General features: G+C 43.6%; 1 protein-coding gene across 1 annotated transcript; it reads right to left on the reverse strand.

Annotated features, from left to right (window-relative positions):
• Positions 1-212: 212 nt before the first annotated feature.
• On the reverse strand, positions 213-19,596 carry alms1 (ALMS1 centrosome and basal body associated protein). The gene is made up of 18 exons (XM_083998537.1): positions 19,535-19,596; positions 18,720-18,849; positions 18,012-18,132; positions 16,062-17,907; positions 15,341-15,500; positions 11,996-13,132; positions 11,157-11,272; positions 9,678-10,713; positions 8,889-9,011; positions 7,742-7,897; positions 6,178-7,085; positions 5,621-5,738; positions 4,524-4,742; positions 4,097-4,365; positions 3,611-3,776; positions 2,793-2,850; positions 2,446-2,545; positions 213-2,268 (listed from the first exon to the last, which is right to left on the reverse strand). Exons 1-18 carry the CDS (start codon positions 19,547-19,549, stop codon positions 2,224-2,226), a joined length of 6,723 nt encoding a protein of 2,240 aa, XP_083854663.1. The 5' UTR covers positions 19,550-19,596; the 3' UTR covers positions 213-2,223.
• Positions 19,597-19,682: the final 86 nt, after the last annotated feature.

The following is a 19,682-nucleotide window of genomic DNA, read 5'->3' on the forward strand; positions in this document are numbered from 1 at the left end:
AGAGTAAAATTTATATTTTTTAGAAAGGAGATATTTTGAAGACAGGACTGTACAAATTGTTTAAGTTTTAAATATTTTTTATCTTTTAATCAACACAACAATTAACCAGGAGATTAATTAAGAGATTAATTGTTGTATTATTGTAAAACATAGCGCTCTGGTGCCTCACCTGGTAGAGCACGCACCATGTCGGTTTTGTTTGAATCCCAAAAGGCAAAAATTACAAAATAATTACTTAAAAAAACAAACTACAATAATTAGTTTCTGTCAGAAACCAGAAATGATGATGACAGCAGTGTTTTTATTTAGTGTTGTGCCACAATCATATATCTAATTTTGCTGATTTGGACAAATTTTTTGGCGATGTTATCAATCTCAAATCTAATTCTAGTTTTCATAGTGACTACTTTGCTCGTGACTGCAGCTCTGCGTCCTGTCTGTACGACGACATCATCACCACTTCACTTCATGGCCAGATAGAGACGTAGAGATATAATTATTAAAACCTGCACTGCTGCATGCTGCCCAGATTCACTGAAGCCGTCGTCGTTGCTGCTGCTGATGATGATGATGATGATGATGAGTGTGTTTTTTGGCTCTGGAGCGGAGGCTGCAGCTGAAACACTGGATGTCGCTCCACGTTTCTGTGTTAAAACTGTCGGCGCTGCTGCTGCTGCTGCTGCTGCTGCAACAAGGATCATGATCGTGTGTTGTAAAATCTTAATCAGGTGTCACTGTTGTGTACTGCTTTTTTTATAACGTGACCGTCTAAAGGGAAAGAGAGATTATTATGGGGGAAAAAAACAGAAATTTAATGATTAAGAAAACAGAAAAATAGAAGCTGTCCATTGAGAGCAGTGGGCATTTTAACTGTGGTTTGATCAAAGAGACTTTTTTGCATATTTAACAGGATTTGATTGACAGATGAAGCCACAGAGGAGGAACAACATCCTGTACGTTATAACTTTGCCTGGATTTTAAGCTTCACACAGAAACAGTGTGTTGTGTGTTCAGGATTTAGCGTTTTCCCTCTGTGGCTTCATTAAAAAACCCTGTGGACTGCACAGAACAAGACGAGCTGATGATGAATCGAGGGAATTTACTGCGTTGAAAAACAGAAAAAAAAACAACAAAACGTGACAGAAATTCTTTTGCAGATTTGTCAACGTGTTTATTTAAAAACAGCTTGACTGCACTTTAGTCAGATGGAGCATTATACTGGTTTAAATTATTTAGTATTTATTAAAACATGTGGTGTAAGTTGTTACTGTCTATAAAAAGACACAGACCGTTTGTATTGGTAAAAAGCTACCGAGTGAGAAAAAAAAAAATCCAAACGACTGTATTAACTGTGTTCTGCTGAGTTTCCTGTTGCTGTTTCAGACTTAAACTTTGTCCGAGCCTTAAACCTGCAGAGAGCCTTGTCTGTGGTAAAGAGCGGTCACCTGCCTTATTCCTCTTTTTTTGTTTCAACCAAACCTCGTTTAAAAGCAAAACTACATCTTTGCCAAAGAGTCTTTGTTTCTCTTCACCACCACGTTTGCCATCGATGATTTTAAGGCTTTTGAAAAAGTTCATCAATCCATTGCTAATCATTTTTATTGTTTAATGACTTGTTTAGAGTATTTATGTTTACACTGTACTGTCCTAACTTGAAGTTTTATTTCATAGTTAGTTAATGGGCATAGTGCATCGACACTACTGTAGCCTGAGAGGGACAAATGCGGACATTTTCTTATTTATTCATTGTGTTGATCTGTGCTCTCGGCGAGCAGCTGACGTACTGACTCTGCAGCTAATAACTTGTCTTACTTTTCTCCTCGTGTGGCTTCCTGCTCTTGCACAACCGATAACTGATCAATAAAGACATTTAAGCCAGTGCATCGTTGTCGACTTTCTTGTCTTCAAAATCAAAACAAGGGGATTTAGCAAAACTGTTTAAAAGCATCAGCAGAAACCTGGTTTATTCTCACGTTAAAATACATTCGTCACTCAAACAACACAACTGGTCCGAGAGTGAAAAGTCAAACATGTCAGTGACGTCACCGTTTCTACTTTTACACATAATCTGTAAAAATCCAACTACAAAAATTTAGTCACTAATAAATAAAATCACATTTTTAGTTAAATTAGGTCAATTTGTTCAATTTAAAAGTTTTCACATCACTGATTTAATTTACAGTTAAAAGAAGAAAAAAAAAAAAGTTTCACTGATGTGTTTGATCACTGCCAAGCTGTTCGTCTGCCCAGGACATGGTTGGTGATTCGCTGAAAAATAAAAATGAAAAAGTATTTTAGTGTCTGTTTCAGTTTGTCTTTTGTCTGTTTTAGTAAAAACATTAAATAAAAAATGATCTCCAGTTACATAAAGACTGAATTTGAGCTTCTCTTTTACGCTTCAGTTGAATCAAACCTGTTGGGTGAGAGGTGTTTTGTTTTTTGTACCTTGTTGTAGAGCTGAGCGTTGAGACGGTAAGATCTGTACTCTGCTCTCCGTCTCTCCTCCTCTCTCCTCCTCTGCACCTCCGGCAGATTCTCATAGATCCTGCAGGACAAACAAGTTCAGACAATAAAACTCTGTTGAAACCAAACTCCATCTTTTATTCGATCTGATCTCAAATCTGTGTGAAACTAAACTCAAGTTTGGGCTCTTTATCTGTGCAGAAAACCTCAGCATTTGATGCAATTAGGCTTCAATTATTTTGTACATTGATGAGATATAATTGATTATGGAGACAGATTGTAGTTCCTGTTACAGTGCATCTAACAACAACAACAACAACAGGACTCACTGTTTTGACCTCTGGATCATCTCCCTCCTGGGAACAGCCCTCCTGAGCAGAGCGGTGCCTTCACACAGAGGGAACAAACCAGTTAATCCAGTTATCACAAAGATAGATAGATAGATAGATAGATAGATAGATAGATAGATAGATAGATAGATAGATAGATAGATAGATAGATAGATAGATAGATAGATAGATAGATAGATAGATAGATAGAGAGTTTAATACAATTAAGACAACAACAGTGATACAATGTACCACACTTAAGTCTGGTAGGTGACAATGTAGCTCTAAACTTGATACTGGGTGGTTAACAATGCAGCGCAGTGACATTCGACAGTACAGCAGAAAGCCGCGTCAGTCACATTAGGATTGCATTGGGTCGCGCCGCGAGGGCGACACCTTCACCTTGATGTGAACCCAACCCTGAACGAGCGTTGCGTGTTCCTGAGCTCTGGAGGCTTCAGAGAGAAGTCTGAGGAAAGGGGCTTGGACTTTTGACTTTGATTTTCAAAATGTGGGCTGCTGGAACTGTTTTCCAGGATCTCTAGCCCTAACCTTTAAGGTAAAAATGCAGCATAGTTAAGCTACAAATCCTACATAGTTCCTCTTTAAAACGAGCCTCCACCTCAGAGTCCTGTATCTGTGACCTGACGGCAGCAGTGTGCAGGGTCGAGGGTGTGATCCTGTGGTTGAGCTCTGGGAGGTTTGGTGATTTTGGATGCAATGCGTGTTATTTTTTGTGAGTTTGTTTTTGTTGCTGGCTGTACTTTAATAAAAATATATATATATATATATATATATATGCCTGCTGAGCCGAGTACCTGCAGGCCTCGGCAGCCTCCCCAGTCCTACGTGCCGGTTGAAGAGCTCGTCTCTCTCACTGGTGAAGACGGCCTGCAGCTTCCTCTCCTCCGCCTGCCGAGCCAGACACTTCACCCTGTGAGTGGACCGAGAGATGAACTCTGGACGCCGCATCGCCAGAGCTTCCTGCAGGACGGAGGAGGAGGAAGGTTAACTACAGTACAGTATAGGACAACACTGAAGGTAGTTAACACAACACCATTAACAACTATCTTCTGTCTTTGATAAGATAGTAATGTTTGATCAATACTAATGCTGCTACATCAGGCTGAACATTGCATTTAATTTAATTTTAAAAGGGAATTGTCTGAGTAAATGATCGTATTTTATGCTAGAAATAAGGTCCAGATTGTAAAAAATGGAAATTCCTCCTTAAATACTTTTAAAAAATGTGAAAACATATGACATATAAATTAAAAACTCCTAAAGAAAGATAAACACTGAACCTGGAGGGAGATACGAGCCAGACCAGGAGACAGTGGTTTGGTTCTGGGATCGAGGTCCGGTTCAGAGCGATGTACGATGTATCTGGGCTGTTGGTTTCGTTCTTCGTGGACTTGTCTCTGTCGGAGCGGTTCCCTCCACGGCTGTGATCTGCTGTACGGTTCAAACCAGGCTGCGCTCTGCCTCCAGGTCGACTCCTCCTCCTCCTCCTGCTGGTTCTCCTTCCTCGACTCTGACCTCAGGTCGTCAGCAGAGATGAACCAAGAAACTCCTGAACAAGACCAGGAAAATTCACAAAAAGGCAAAAATCAATACAAGAGTTTGGTTTTATTCTGGCTTTAAATAATAACAACTGCAACTTTAGGAAAGAAAAACAGAATAAAAACTATGAGAGAGTTTTCAGTGGCAACATAAAACAAGTAGACAAACCTTCAGGATACGGCTTTGATGGGCTCCTCTTGCTCTTTCTCTGTTTTTGTGAGGACTGGGTTTTCGAGGGGCTCCTCCCCCCTCCTCCTCCTCCTCCTCCTACACTCGTCAACGATGAAGAGTTCAGCCTCGACGCTGTAGATTCTCGCGGCGATGGAAACGTGGTTCCAACGTCTCTGGTGTGACGTCGAGTCCCGTTACAAACGATCTCCAGGTCACCTGTTGCAAAACAAAAATGACAGCATGAAGATCTGAATAACTTTCATCACAACTTTACTCTGTATTTTCTTTATCTCAAAGACAAGTGGTGGAGTTTATTAAAGACTTTTCCCCTGAGTGTGACAGGTGGTAAAAATTGACAAGCAGCAGACGTCTCGCATAACAGGAATTATAAAACCCCAATCATCGGTTTATTCAGAACTAGTGATGATATTTGGTACCGACGTTACATTTAACTGGGCCGAACTTCTTTTTGGGCTTTTACGCTCAACTACTGTAAGTGTGAAAACTAGTTGGAATAATTGTAATATTGAGTTTAGCTGCTAGAAAAACAATCACAAAGAAATGTCTTAAGCCAGACATCCCATCTGTGGAGGAATGGTATATCATTAACGATATATTTGTGATGGATTTTCTTTCTTTTTTTCCCTTTATATAAGAAGATGTACTTGGTGAATTATTTATTTCCTTATATTATAACAGAAAATAACTCAGCGCTAAGTCCAGCGGATCAGGGCTCTCGAGGAGTCAAAGTGGAGAAGTTCATGCAGAGCAAAGTCTGGATACATGGACCAGCTTTCTTGTTGAAGCCCGAAAGTGAGTGGCCAAAACAACTGGATGAAAAAGAGTTGACCACAGAAGAAGATCCGGAAATCAAAACATGTGCTAGAGTGACCATAACCATCACACAAGAGAGTTATGATGCTCTCAACAAGCTCATCGCTTACTACTCGACATGGCAACGACTAAAGAAAGCAGTCGGATGGTTTCTCAGATTAAAGAAGATGCTCATGTTCATATGTTATTTAAAAATGCTTTGTAAAAGGAAAAAAACAAACATCAAACATCAGTGTGAGTTTAGCTCTGTGGGGACTGACCTGTCTGGATGCCTTTGCTGACCAGTTTAACACCTTTCTTCGCTGCCAGGGTCCTGGTGGGTCCTCGATGTCGAGGGGGGAGGAAGACGCTGGTTGACGACGCAGAATCAGGAGTGATCTGAAAAATACAATCATGACAATCAGGATAATGTTTTTTTTTTAGGATTAGGGTTAACTTTTTGTTTCTTTTTATTGTTATTCATATATTTTGATCGTTTATCTCTTTGTGTTATTTTCCTATGATTATATTATTGATTGTTTATTTGTATGTTCTGTTTTAATTCTTTTTTGTGTGACAATTTATTTCATTGTAAACTATATAAGATATATAGATATATAATAACCTAATGAGCTCTTTGAGTTTTCTCCTCTTCCAGCACCGTAAATTATCAAATTGTACTTTATATTTGTGTGTTTTTAACTGTGCAAAATGAATCTAAATCTAAAATCTAGATACAGAAACTCTATAAACTATTTGGATAAAAACAGCATCAGTAATAAATCATCTCTACTTCAGATGAAGGCGACGGACAGATGTGCAGATTTACAGGACGTACCGTGGATTCGTCGATGCCGGTGGTCTCTGAAGGAGCAACGATGGACGGAGAGTCTCTGGTTCTCCCTCTCCTCTGCTCCCTCCCGTCTTTTCTCTGCTTGTCGATGGTGCTGTACAGCTGACTGAGGCTGGAGCTGCTTTTCAGGCGCTGCACTCTGTGGGGGCCGAACACTCGGATGAGTCGGTCGGTGTCGACGGTGGACATGGAGCCGGACGCCGTGGACAAGGTCTCTGCCGACTCGTCTCTGTCCGCGGGGAAGAGGTGGCGACTCTGGGAGGAGCTGTGGGAGGCGAAGGAGGAGGCTCGACTGTCCACGTCCGAAGGCTCGGGCGTCCTCTGCGTCCAGGCCTGACGAGCGACGGGAGGAGGTTCGTCCTCGAAGTTTCTCCTCCCTCTGACTCTCTGCTCTCCGACTTCCTCCCGTGTGGCTCCTCCTCTCCTTCCTCGCGTCTGATCCCGAGACGCTTCCTGCTGGAGCTTCCTGCTGTGAATAAGACGGGACAGGCGCTCCAGTCGCTCCACCAGCGAGGCCTCTCTGGTCGGACAGGACTCCTCGAGGCTCCACCGAGCGCAGAACCTCTGCCACAGCTCGTCCAGCCTGTTGTCGCTCTGCTGGGACGTGGACTGAGACGCCTCTGGCTCACGCTCCACCCTGGTTTGAAAGAAGGCGCTTTGGCTCAGATCACCATCGTCCATCATTTCGCCACGACCAGTCTGAAACCTCTCCCAGCTCGGCTCTGGTTGGTTGTAACGAGGGAACTGCAGCGGACTCGTCCCCTGGTCCTTCCTTAGCGGTTCCTGGTTGTTTGATAAAGGCACTGCGGTGAAGGCAGCGGAGACCTGAGTGGGCGGCTTCGGAGTTTGGCTCAGACTTGTTTGTGAGGTTTTATCTGCTCTCGGAGACGTATCTACGACGAGAGCGAGACATAACACGCGTTCAGACTGGATGTGCATCAAAAACATAAAACAATCCGTTTTCTATTCGCTGCTCCCCAAACACACACACACAAAACAGAAAACAGAAAATAAAGACCAAGAAAAAGTTGCTTTCAGACACAAGAGTCTTTTCATAAATCTGTGATGTCTAACTGTTGATCAAATATTTCACTAATTCTCTTCCCACAGTCACAAAAACTGACTCAAAATAATCTCCACTGCTCTTCAGAAATGGTGCCCAAACTTTGTTAAACATATCCTGATAACACACAAGTTATCATTCATAATGAAAGACTTAATATCATCTGAGTCTGTTGTTAAATTTTCTACATTAAACAATGGACTTTTCTGTTTTCTGACCTGTGGCTGTGTTCAAATATGAAAACTACTGAATTGTTTATAAAGCCTTTAGAAATAACCATTGTGTTTTACTCTTTTTATTTGTCTGTAACATTTTTTCTAATTGTACTGAAACAACTTTACCAGACTAACATGTTTATATTAACAAATGACAGACTGTATTATTATTTGAGCTGCTTGTCTCAGGCGTGTTTTTAATAAAATGCACCTTAAAGCCCTTAAACATCTCCTGTCCCACTCATTCTGTCAGTGTGTATCGTCGCTGTACCTCTGTGTCCTGGCTCCTGCATTTTGAAGGCGGTTGTTTTCAGCCTCTTGCTGTAGATGCCCTCAGTGTGTCTGATGGCGACTCCGCGGTCCAACCCCGGGTCCTGGTGCCCGAGGACGTCACTGCTGAAGCGCGGGGGCACAGCGTCGTCTGAGCCTGCAATTCAATTATGTTTTTCATTTAAATAAAAATGAGTTCTGTAAAGAGGAGGTCAAACCGAATAATTTTCCTAATAAGAACATAAATAAATCCTTAGTTTTCCAGCAGCGGTAAACAGAAGATGTTCAAAGACGTGGAGTGCACAGCCCCCGTCCGTCTGTCTCTCTGCTGGGGCCTCAGCTCTGCCTTTTGTCTCACCAGCCCCTGAACATGAATAATTAATGTGCTGCCCGGTGTACGTTACAATAGACCAGCTGCGACCTATGCAGGGCAGGCACAGGGGAAATGAGCGCAGAGCCTCCCCCCGTTCATCACACATTCAACTGACATTTCAATTCTCTGGACTCATAAATTCCTCAGTCTGTAATTTGCCTAAATCCTGAAATAACCCACATTTACATTTAAATGTGTGGTGAAACATGGTCAGATCATTTTTAAAGTTACAATGATAAACAGACATGATACATTTGAACTAATAATACACAGATCATTGTTTGGCTCTCGACCATAATGAATGGATCCTTCAGATATTCAGAGTACGTTAGAAAAAGCAAATGAAATCTGTGTCTAATTTCATCAATGAAACCTAATAGAAGTGAGGAGTGGAGACAAATCAATGAAACAAGACTTACTAGAAAGGAAAACATTTAGAAATGTTCATATATAGAAATAATCTACTGGTGTAAATCATTCCTCACAAAAGATTTGTTGATTATCTGATGTAAAGATTAAACATATTCAGAGAACTGACACAAAACTTGCACTGTACTTGGGACTACTCATTATTCCTACTACTATTTTTAAGATTTATATTTTTACCTATGACAGTAAACAACAGATAGTCAGACAGGGACTGTGGGGAGGGAGGTGGAAGATGACACATGCAATAAAAAGATGCAATAAAGGAAGGAGGTATGAAACTCCAGCAGCAGACATGATGCTGCTGTCATCTATATGTTGCAGGCAGCTCAATAAATCTTTAATGTACCTGGGTGTGAGCTCTCCATGGTGGTGTCAGAGGGGCCGGTGGAGGAGAAGTCGGCTTCTGCTTGAGGGACGTAGAAGAGTTCCTCACTGCCCCGGGGTTTATAAGGCAGCAGGATGGGCACCGCTGAGGGAGGCAGGAAAAACAGTTGCACTGTTAGTTGCATGAACCGTATTTTTTAATCCTTGGCTCCACTGCCACAGACACAACTTGATCGGTCAATTTAAACACTAATCTTAGGGTGTCTTTACACTACAGGCCTTGATGTGTTGCCTATCTCCGATTTTTTCATCCGTCTGTTTACATGTTCAATTAAAGTGGCCCATATCTGGTATCTGCATTAACACCTGCTTTGCTTACACACTGTCAAATATGTGCTATCACCGCATTATTGATGACGTACGACTTGCATAATGCCAGGGAATATCCGATCTGTCTGTTTAGACTGCAGATGCATTGGTGGATATCTGATTTGTATCTGATTTATTTCCACATATAACGGGGCCTGAATCTGATCTGACAATATCCGATATCATGGGGTTTTTCCACATTTCTGTTACAGATCTGTTACCGATCTTTTAACGTGTTCTGAGCCACGCCAAAGATGATTTTCTGTGATAAACAGACAATAAAGTTTTTCTAATCTAATCTAATCAGTGCCACTTGAGAGGAAAAAATCGGAACTGGGCCACTTGAACCTTGTAATGTAAAACCAGCCAAACAGACAAAGTAAATGAGGATTTAAGTGTTTATATCAATCTATATATAATCTATACAGATGGACAAACCTACCTGGTGATGATGTGGTTGAGGGTCTTTGGGAGACTTCAGGTCTGTGACGAGGTGTAAAGGACTGTTTGGATGTGGAGGTCGTTCTCGCTGAAGCTGCTGGAGCTTTGAACAGCGTGGACGTGTCCACTCTCTCACGTCCCTGCTGTCTCTTTGGTTCTGGGGACTCGTGCCACTCTGGCGGACTGGATAAACCAACGCCCTCGTCCGGACTGCTGGCGGCAGATGGAGAGGGTCTGAGCGGGACGAATTCTCTACGCGGCGCCGTGGTAACAGCATCAGCTGCTGTAATCACCAGGCTGTGATCGGCTGTGGGTTTGGGGGACAGAGTGAGACGGACATGTGAGACGTGGCCGGTCCGGGTCGGGGCTTCAGATGCGGACGAGCTGGTGGTTTGTTCAGTCCCGTGAGCGAGAGACACAGAGCTGTCCTGCATGGACAACTCGTCAGACGGCGTGTTGTCGTCTTTGATATCCGTATCCTCTCTATTCAAACCCTGCGAGGGCGGAGGCGGTTCTACAAACTGGCATCCAACAGCATCTTGTCTCCGCTGATTTCCAGAAATTAATGGAGAATTTAGTTTGGTTTGTTGTGGAAACACTGATCCCGGCTCTCTGGTCGTCCTATCTTCTGATCTCTGAGCGGTGGACCGTTCAGCTTGAGGGTGTTGGAGCTCAGTCAGGCGGAGTGGCTCTGAGGCCGGGCTGACGGTGGGAGCAGGCGACGTGGAAGGAGAGGGCGAGGTGGAGCGCTTCCGGGTGGCGATGGTGATGGATGTGAGGGCCCGAGGGTTCGTTCTGGGGAGGGTCACTCCTTCTCTGGCAGCGATCTCCAGCACTTGAGCTTCTAGACTTCGGCCTTGAAGCTGCGGCGCGTGCGAGTCAGGCAGGTTCGCGTTCAGGCCTTGAAGTGGCTGTGACGGCGGGTTGTTTACATCAGCGGGGGCCGCGAACGTCTCTGCAGACTGAGGTGGATCCTGCCCCCTCGGGAGTCTAACGCTGGACGCTGCACTGCTCTCTGTATCTGTACTCAACTGGCTCTGGAAGAAGCAAGAAACATAGAAAATAAAACAATCAGTCTGGGTCAAACCTTAAGAGCTGACAAGGTCCTTGTTTACCTCATCCTGTGAATTAATGAATCTGTCACAAAGGTTCACGTCAAAACACTGCAAGCAGCAAACTGGAACCAGAACGTTTGACAAAATAGTTAAAGAATAAATACAACAGCCAAACCTCAGAGTTTTTGTTTTCACCTTCACAGCACACCGGTTTGTATAAAGGACTTTAAAAACACTCACACAAACACACTTTATCATCATTTACCTTAACAATGAGACCTGTACTGTCCAGATATTGAGGAGATATCAAAGTGACAATAAAATAAATAAATATAATTTTTTTAAACATACATAGATGTGGCATGAAGAAATGTGTGACAAACATTAATAAATATTAGGTTGTACTCTGCATAAGTGGTTTTTACCTTCATTGGGTATTTTAACAGCAGCTCTCTCTTGATCTCTTCAATCCGCTTTCTGTCTTCTTTGTCCAGCTCCAGAGGTTCACACTGCTGGCCTGATATCTTCAGCTTAATCCACTCTGCAACATCAAAACATACATTTAACCGTCGTTTTAACTTAGCCTTAAATTACATTTAAACCAAGTTTCAGTTCCTAAGGTGTTAAAAGTCCAGTGTGTAAAATGGGAGGAAAACCGTGACATCTAACGCTCAGATACTACTTTGCAGCACTCAACCCTCCTGTTGGCAAAGTAACGGTGGCCTCCAAGGACAAAAAAACTTGTGTGGAAATGGCGTCTTCCACTATTCTTCTCACTATTCTCCACTGACTTACTACTAACTCACTCTCTCTGCTGTTTCCTCCACCTTCTTTTTCGCTGTTTTTTTTTTATGCAGGCACAGTGTTTCCTCAAGGATTTTTTTAAGGAGGCCCAGCACAAGATGCCGACACTCTCTAAAGCAAGACCCTTGCTATATATGTATATATAAAAGAATAATTATAAGGCTATGAAAACCAAACAATTTACTCACAATGCAGATTGGTCGGCATTGATAAAACTGTGAGCGTAAAAAACAGGACACAAAAATTATTGGTATTGAGGTGCATGTGACTTAGCCTTAAATTACAGTTAAACCAAGTTTCAGTTCCTAAGGTGTTAAAGGTCCAGTGTGCAAAATTTTCCTTTCTAGCGATTATACACTTACACAAATATACTCATGGGTAGGATATTCAGATTTTGCCAATAAACCTAGCCAATTATTACACACTGGACCTTTAATATGAGCCTCAGAGTTGTCTTTACCTCTGGCTTTGCTCTCCTCTTGGTCGGTGATGCTCGGCGTGCTGGACACCATGGTGGCTGGAGATTCGCTCTGGAGTAACTGGGCCACTCTGACTGCCAGTGAACTGTCGCTGCTCCCACCGTCACTCATCACTCCCGGGTCTATGTCCTCCAGAGAGGGCGACGAGGAGTTGCTCTGTACAGGACCTCCTCCATACGCAGTCTTCTCCTCCCCTTCTGGGACACCTGCTGTCTCCTCTGTGGGCGTTGAGGTGAGCTGTTGCGTGCTCACAGGAGGCAGAGGGCTGATGACCGGTGGCGGCTGTGTTTGGACTTTGCTGTCAGGAGGAGCAGCGCTGCAGCCCTCAGGCTCTGCCCTCCTGGCTGATTTGGAGAGGACCAGAGAGGAGTGTGTTCCCGCGGTGGGTGCAGTGTTAAGAGACTGTGTGGATGGATAGTTAGGCTGCCACGATGAGGTCAGACTGTCCCGGCCTACAGAGCTGTGCCTTGGTTTATCTGAGGTTAGCATGGAGTCGGACGAGGACCTGGCCCACAGCAGGGACGAGTGATCTCTGGGGTCTGCAGAGAAGGAGGAGAGCGAGGAGTCGTGGAGTCTGCCGGTGTTTTTCCTCAACGAGAGGAAAATGTCATCATCAGAAAGGAGACGGGGGCCTGCAGGGGCGGCTGAGGAAGCTGCAGAAGAAGTCCCAGCAGACACCGTGTTATCCACCTGAGAGAGTAGTTTGCGGATCTCCCCCAAGGCGTTCGAGCTGACAAAAGAATTTTCACTTGCACTTGGCTCCAAACTCCGGCTCGTTTGCAAAGATGACGCCAAGTCTCTGTCCCCGTGTCTCGTCTTAGTAGCAAACAAAAGGTCAGAGTCAAACCTCTCTCTGGTTACGCTGCTGTCCTGCTGCTGACCGGGCTGCGGTCTGGAGGAGTGGGAGTCTCTATCGGACTGGGAGGAGGAGGACGGTGCCGCTCGGTGTCTACTCTGAATCGCTTCTGGATCCGACGAGGTTGAAAGAGAAGCCCGCTTGCCGTGGTCTGGGATGGAGACGGGTGGAGCGAGACTGTCCAGGCTAAACGGTACGGACACAGTGGAGTCCACGGACAAAACACTGGACCTGGAACACTCTCCTTTCTGGGGACTGCCACCTGAAAATAGAGTAAAAATCAACACTTTAGTTGATTGTGTGAAATAAAAACCCATTTTTGTCAAGTAGCATCTTATGTCATATTGATGATTCTCAGCATAGTATTATGTTGCAGGGATGCAAACGGGTCAGGACCAAAAAAGAGAGGAATTGTCGTGGGGGGGGGGGGCTCACCATTAACAATATCACAGAAAAGTCTATTTCCAGTAGTTCAACCCCAACCAAGTATTGAGTGCATATAGATGGACAGTTTTCAGAAGGCCAACATTTCTATATTAAAAATGCTTTAAAAAAATAAAAACCATTGCAATATTTCAATTTTGGAGATACTGATTTTTAGGTCATAATTATTACTATTAAAATAAACTGAAGAAATAAAGACATGGGATTTAACATCCCATTCAGTGTGTAATGGACATATAGGCCGATATAATGTGTTAGTTTCACTTTAATTGAACACATTCTACATCGCGGAGGCGACGTCTCTCCTTCACCTCTGAAACGGGGCAGAGCTCCGTGGGAGACACCTGCCTGACACAGCAACGGACATGCACGGGGGGAAAACGGCGGCGCCGTCGCACCGAATGCACGCGGATACGCGCCGCTTTGGGTAACGAGCGCGCACGTCGCGTCTACATTGGAGGTGAATAGGAAGGCTCTGGGACTGATTGACTGTGGACCACCACCAGTCTGATCAGGTCCATCACAGCACAGCAGCTGCAGCTCTGCCCCGCTGTCACATGACGCATATCAGCGCAATCTGTTTACATTAAACCGACATCAGGAGAATAATGAGAATTATGATTAAAAAATATATATATTTGTTTCGAATTTTGGCCCCTGGATCATGATTTTTTTGGGCGCATTCTTGGTAAAAAAAAAAAAAAAATCCTCTAAAAAAAAGACAGTTGGGATGCATAATGTGTCTCATAACAGTATACTGTGCGTCACGTTATCAACCATGGTTGGTGAGAGCAGAAATGTTGTTGTAGGCCTGTGCATATTCTCATTTGTCCAGGTCATAGTATTTCAAAGGAGGTTAAATCGAAAGCAACTGGACTTATACTGAGTCTCCACACCAGACAGTTGGACCAGTCCCAGCCTGGTCAGATGCTACATGAACTGATGAAGCCTCTTGGATGAGAGGTGAAACGTCTTCCTAGACTTTTTTTTCAAAGGAGGTTAAATCGAAAGCAACTGGACTTAGTTATAATAAGTAAATAACTAAGTCCAGTTGCTTTCGATTTAACCTCCTTTGAAAAAAAAAAAAAAAATTGTTGTAGTGAAAATAGGCGGGCTCGTGAATTTTTTTTGAAACGAGTGAAAACGAGCGCTAATTCGCTTATCTCGCGTATCTCGCGTTTGGTTGCGCGTAAAAGCTCGCGCGAAAAAAAAGCGTTCCTCGTGTTTGAGTGGGAAGCCCCTTTGGGTCTTCCCACCAAACACGATGAAATAGACGAAGACGCGAAGGTCCCGTCGCCATAAAAGAATCGGGTGTATTGCGTCGCAAAAAAAAAAAGTCGCGTCTACCGCGTCTCGCGCCTAATCGCGTCTTTGCGTCACGGCCTTTTACACCGCGGACGTAACGAATAAACGGTGACGGTGTGAACGAACAACATAGAACAGGACCAGACGTGGCGTTGTTTCCTCTTTTCACCGACAGCTCCACTCTCCCTTACTTACACTAACTACTGTTATTGTTGAGGCCAGAGGATTGTGGGATTTGTAGTTTTTGACCAATCGCAGGTTGTGCTCTTTCTTTTTTGTGATTTTCCTGGTTCACACATGTTTTTTTTTTTTTAGGGGCAAATGCGAGCGAAATGCTCGCCCATGGTGGGCATACGAAAATTTAAGAGCTGTCTTATTTAAGTCTTGAACACAATAATTCAACAAATTTAAGACATTTTAAGGCCTAAAAGTGTGTAATGGACATATAGGCCTATATAATGTGCTATAACCAGAGACAACCATGAATGAGTTCGCCTCAGTTTCACGTGATTGTCACTGTCAGCCTGTTAGAAAAACATTTTACTGACCCCAGCTGAGACCCCCCCCCCCCTCCCAAAAACAAAAACTCTTCGGATCTGAACGATTCACACAAGTCACCTAATTGGTCATGAAAAAAGCGAGTTTCGCTTTTCGGCGCGCTGTTTGCATCCCTGATGTTGGTTGAAATAGAAAGTGAAACATCAGTTGTAGGGTCATGTACCTTCAGAGGGTTGGGCGCTCTGCGTTGGGGTTCCTATGGATCCTTTAATTGTTAAGAGCTCAGTGGGAGAGAATTCGGGTTCTCTGATTGGCCCTCTGGGCACGAATGGATTCAAGATGGTCGAGGGCGATTGGTCGATACCCAGGTTATGGAGATACAACTGCAAGAAAAGCAAGTCAGCACTGCGTCAGAATCAGAAATACTAGTCTATTCATACAGGTGCATCTCAATAAATTATTAGAATATCATGGAAAAGTCAATTTCCAGTAGTTCAAGTCAAATAGCCCCAACCAAGTATTGAGAGCATATAGATGGACATACATTTCCATATTAAAAATGCTTTTTCAAATGGGTCTTTTGTCATATTCAAATTTTTTGAGATTTTTTTTCTTCGTTAAATGTAAGTCATAATCATTTAAATTAAAAGAAATGAAATAAATAAAGACATTAAATGTTTCATTCTGTGTGTAATGGATCTATATAATGTATTAGTTTCACATAAATAAACTTTTCCATGATATTCTAATTTATTGAGATGCACCTGCATATGGGATTTTTCTCAGATGTTTACTGAATAAAACTGTAAATCTTTATTTAGCAGTTGATGTGTTTATCTCTTAAAACTTTAATCTGTAAAGAAACGATAATACCTAATACATTTTTCCAAACCTAAACATTTATTCTATACTTGCTGATATTGGATTTTCAGTTTTTGACTTACTGGTATTCGCTCTTCAATGTTGATCTCTCGCTGTCTGGGCAGAGGTGTTGGAGTCGACGGTTTCGAAGTCCAGTACGGGGCATAATTATCCACCTCGAGGCTGGTGACTGAAGAAGCTCCAATGGAAGCTGCCAGTTTAATCCCACTGTTGTAACTTCCTTGGGAAGTATCGAGCGACACATCACTGAACCGGCCGAGGCTCATGAGAGCTGAGGGTTGAGCTGAGGCACTCGGCTGATCGTCCTGAGTCTGACTCTTCTCTTCTTCTGCAGGTCTCGCTGTCTTTTGATCCTTCTTGACCGACATGACGACTGTGCTTAGAGAGGAGTGGGACTGAGACCTGCCGAAAGACGGTCGTGTAGCTGCAGATCCGGTGTTGTCTTGGTCACTGGGTGCACTGCCCACTGCCTCCCCTCTCCTCGGAGAAGAGCAGCCAGAGGGAGCTACAGAGGAGCTCTGTGTGACATTCTGGTTGGAGGCACTTGAAACAACAGGAGGCTGCTGTAAACTCCTTACCTGCTGACTCAGGATGCGATTCAGGGTGTCAGAAACTGCATCGTAAGCTTTCTTTTTGGGAGAGACGCCAGAAAATCCTTGCAAAGCCAGGCTATCAAACAGGGATGTTTTGCCAGAACTCTGGTTTGCCCTCCAGGCGTCAACTTTCTCTAAATAGTTGAGAGTTGGAAGAGACTGGACCTTTGCAGAGGCATGTTCCTCTTGGCACTGATTTGCTGCGTCAACCTCAGGAACAGCTGGTTGTAGAGAGATCCCTGTGCTCGATCGACACGAGTTCTCCTTATCCGATTCTATGGCAGAAAGCTGTCCTAACGCAACCTTCACACTGGATTTGGATGGGGGCTTAAAAACCCCAGGAGTGGATTGAGACTGTGGAAGGAAACCCAAGTAGGACCCATCAATCCCGGTTTGATTCCCTAAGGACCAGAGGTCTTGCTCTCTATGAACCCGTTCGACGCCTGCTGAAAACTGCTGTGTCCATGGCAAACCGCCCACATTGGTCCGGATCACGCTCGGCTTGCTTTCAGTCTTCTGTGTGGGATATGGAGTAAGATACTGACCAGTTGAAACTGAAGGACTTCTCCTCTCTTGGTTTTTTGTTACAGCTTCACGACTGCTGCGCCTCTCGGTCTCGGACAGCAGCTCTCTGTGTAACGCTTCGCTGCTGTCATCAGGCTGTGTACTGCGGGAACCCATGGTAATATTACAGACGTCAGGTGACAGTGTTTGTGCTTGGTCAGGATTTGAAATCCTGTCAGGTTGTTTAGTGTGCTGCTGTGGAAGAGAAGCTTCACCTGGAGGACCTTCTCTTCTCACCATGTTTTGGTCAATGTCCGATTTGCAGACCTGAGGGCTTCCAGACTCTTTGTTAAAATCTGGAAAGCTCTTCACAGATGTTCCAGAGCCAGAGGAAACAGCACTACTACTGCTGCTTGGCATGCCGACATCTTTCTGAAGCAGCGCCATAAGATGCTGAGCAGGAATATCCTTATTCAGAAAGAAGGTCTCGTCCTCGACAGCCTTTCCTACAAGCTCGTCCAGAGTGTTAGACAGTGTCACCGAGTCCCTCCATTCGCTACCTGCGTCATCTCTGGATGGTACTTCCTGTCTATCAGTTGCAGCAGACAATCTGGAGTGAATCACTCCCTCTCGTCTGCCTTCATCTCCTGGTGACAAACTGTACTGGGACCGAGAGCTGCTGCTCGCGCCATCTTCAGAGAGGATAGTCGCCTGAGCCAAAGGATGCTGGGACAGTTCTGGGACCTGAGTGGTGGCATCCATAGGTGAAAAGTGAAACCTGCCTGACGCCAAGGAAATGTCCGGGTACGCCCTTGAAAAAGTAAAATGAAGAAATTGAAGAATCTTTACTTTGAATCATTCAAATGACATGTTGTAAAAAACTATGTCCAGAAGTGAATTTTATTTATTTTTTACCTTAAGGGAGCAAACTCATTGTCACTTTGTTGGAATAAAGAATAATCAGTGAGGTTTGGTTCCACGCCAGAGTTTGCAGGCAACAACGACAGAGCTGGAGACAAGTTACTGTCCTGAAATTCTGAAAAACACAGAAAATGCTGAATGTTATGAAAAGGCATCACAAACAGACATACAATTTATAACTGCAACATAGACCCTTCAAACTCAATTCATGCAAATCCTCACCCCCACAAACTTTCAATGATCATGAAGTCAACTTACTAGACAACTCAGGGCTCCAGACTGCCCCTAAATGGGGGCATTTTACTCCTAAAATTTGTGACAGGGCAAGTTAATTTTTCATCTACGCATGTGCAACCAGTAACTTTTTTTTAAACACTGGTATCATCACATCTGGAATCTGTCATTACAGGTGACAGGTCAATGTGTGCGAGTATCATAAATGAAGTTGAATGATGCAAGTCGATTTTCTGCCTGTGTTCCTAAAACTCTTAGTTAGGGTCCACTGTGCTCCTAGTAACAAAAAAAGTTAGTGTGGAGCCCTGCAACCTGAAACATGTTCCACACGTACACAGATTTTGTAAAAGATGAGGACAAATAAACGTTAACATATATACATACCACAAAGTGTATTTTATGTACATTCTGCATTATCTAACACTTGGGAGAAACAAAGTAAAAGATTGTTTTAGTCATTTTACATACGTAGCTCCACATTGTGTCTTCCCAGTGGTAGAGGCTCAAAGTCATCTCTTCTGCCATAACTTTGAGATAACTGTCCGACAGACTGACTCATATCTTCATCGGCTGGCAACTGTGAAGACACCTCCACCCTCTGTGAACCAAATCACCAGACAAAGTAACTCAGTGTTATAAGGTACAATGCTACTGGCCTGGAAAAACATCTATGACAAAATGTTTCATTACTCTCTAGTGATGAGTGGGAGAGATCCGCATAGAGCAAACTGTCAAATGCTGCTAATCGATAACCAATCTCACTTGTTTTCTGCAGTATTGACGATGTTAGATCTAATTTATTGAGAGCTGCTGCACGTAATAACATGTAAATAAATTACTTTTCCAATAGTCTAATTACACTACATTATAAATCACGATTCACAACTGGTTGACAAGAGTAGCAAAAAGTTAGCTAGAGTCAACAGGTTACTGTTAGTCAGCTATGTGATAAACACATAACTACAATCTGTACAAATTGCACAAGTTAACGTCATCGTGCAGCAAAGCAGCCACTAGATACTCGTGCTACTATGCCACTAAAAGTGGAAACGCAATGTTTTGACCGACAATGCGATGACAGCTCAGAGTTTCGCAGTTTGTTTTGTTGGTCGACAAATTAGCAAAGCCGTTAGCAGCTAGCTGGCTAACAGCCACTTACAACAACCGCCAGAGCGTTGCGACGTGTTGAGCCAAACTCCAGATAAAGCATCAAGAAACAACACAAAACCGCTTACACGACGTACTATACACACTGGGAATCGAGTTAAAGTGACAGAAATTACCTGTGGAGGCTCCATGTTGGTGTTGTTGCTGTTGCTGTTGTCAATCCGCCACTGTGAGCGCGCTTCCTCCACCCCGTTTCCATGGAGCGTTGCTAGGAGCGGATGTAGTAGTCGCGCGAGAACGGAGATTTGAACTGGGGAACGCCGA

Source organism: Trachurus trachurus (assembly GCF_905171665.1).
Source record: "Trachurus trachurus genome assembly, chromosome: 22".
NCBI lineage: Eukaryota > Metazoa > Chordata > Actinopteri > Carangiformes > Carangidae > Trachurus > Trachurus trachurus.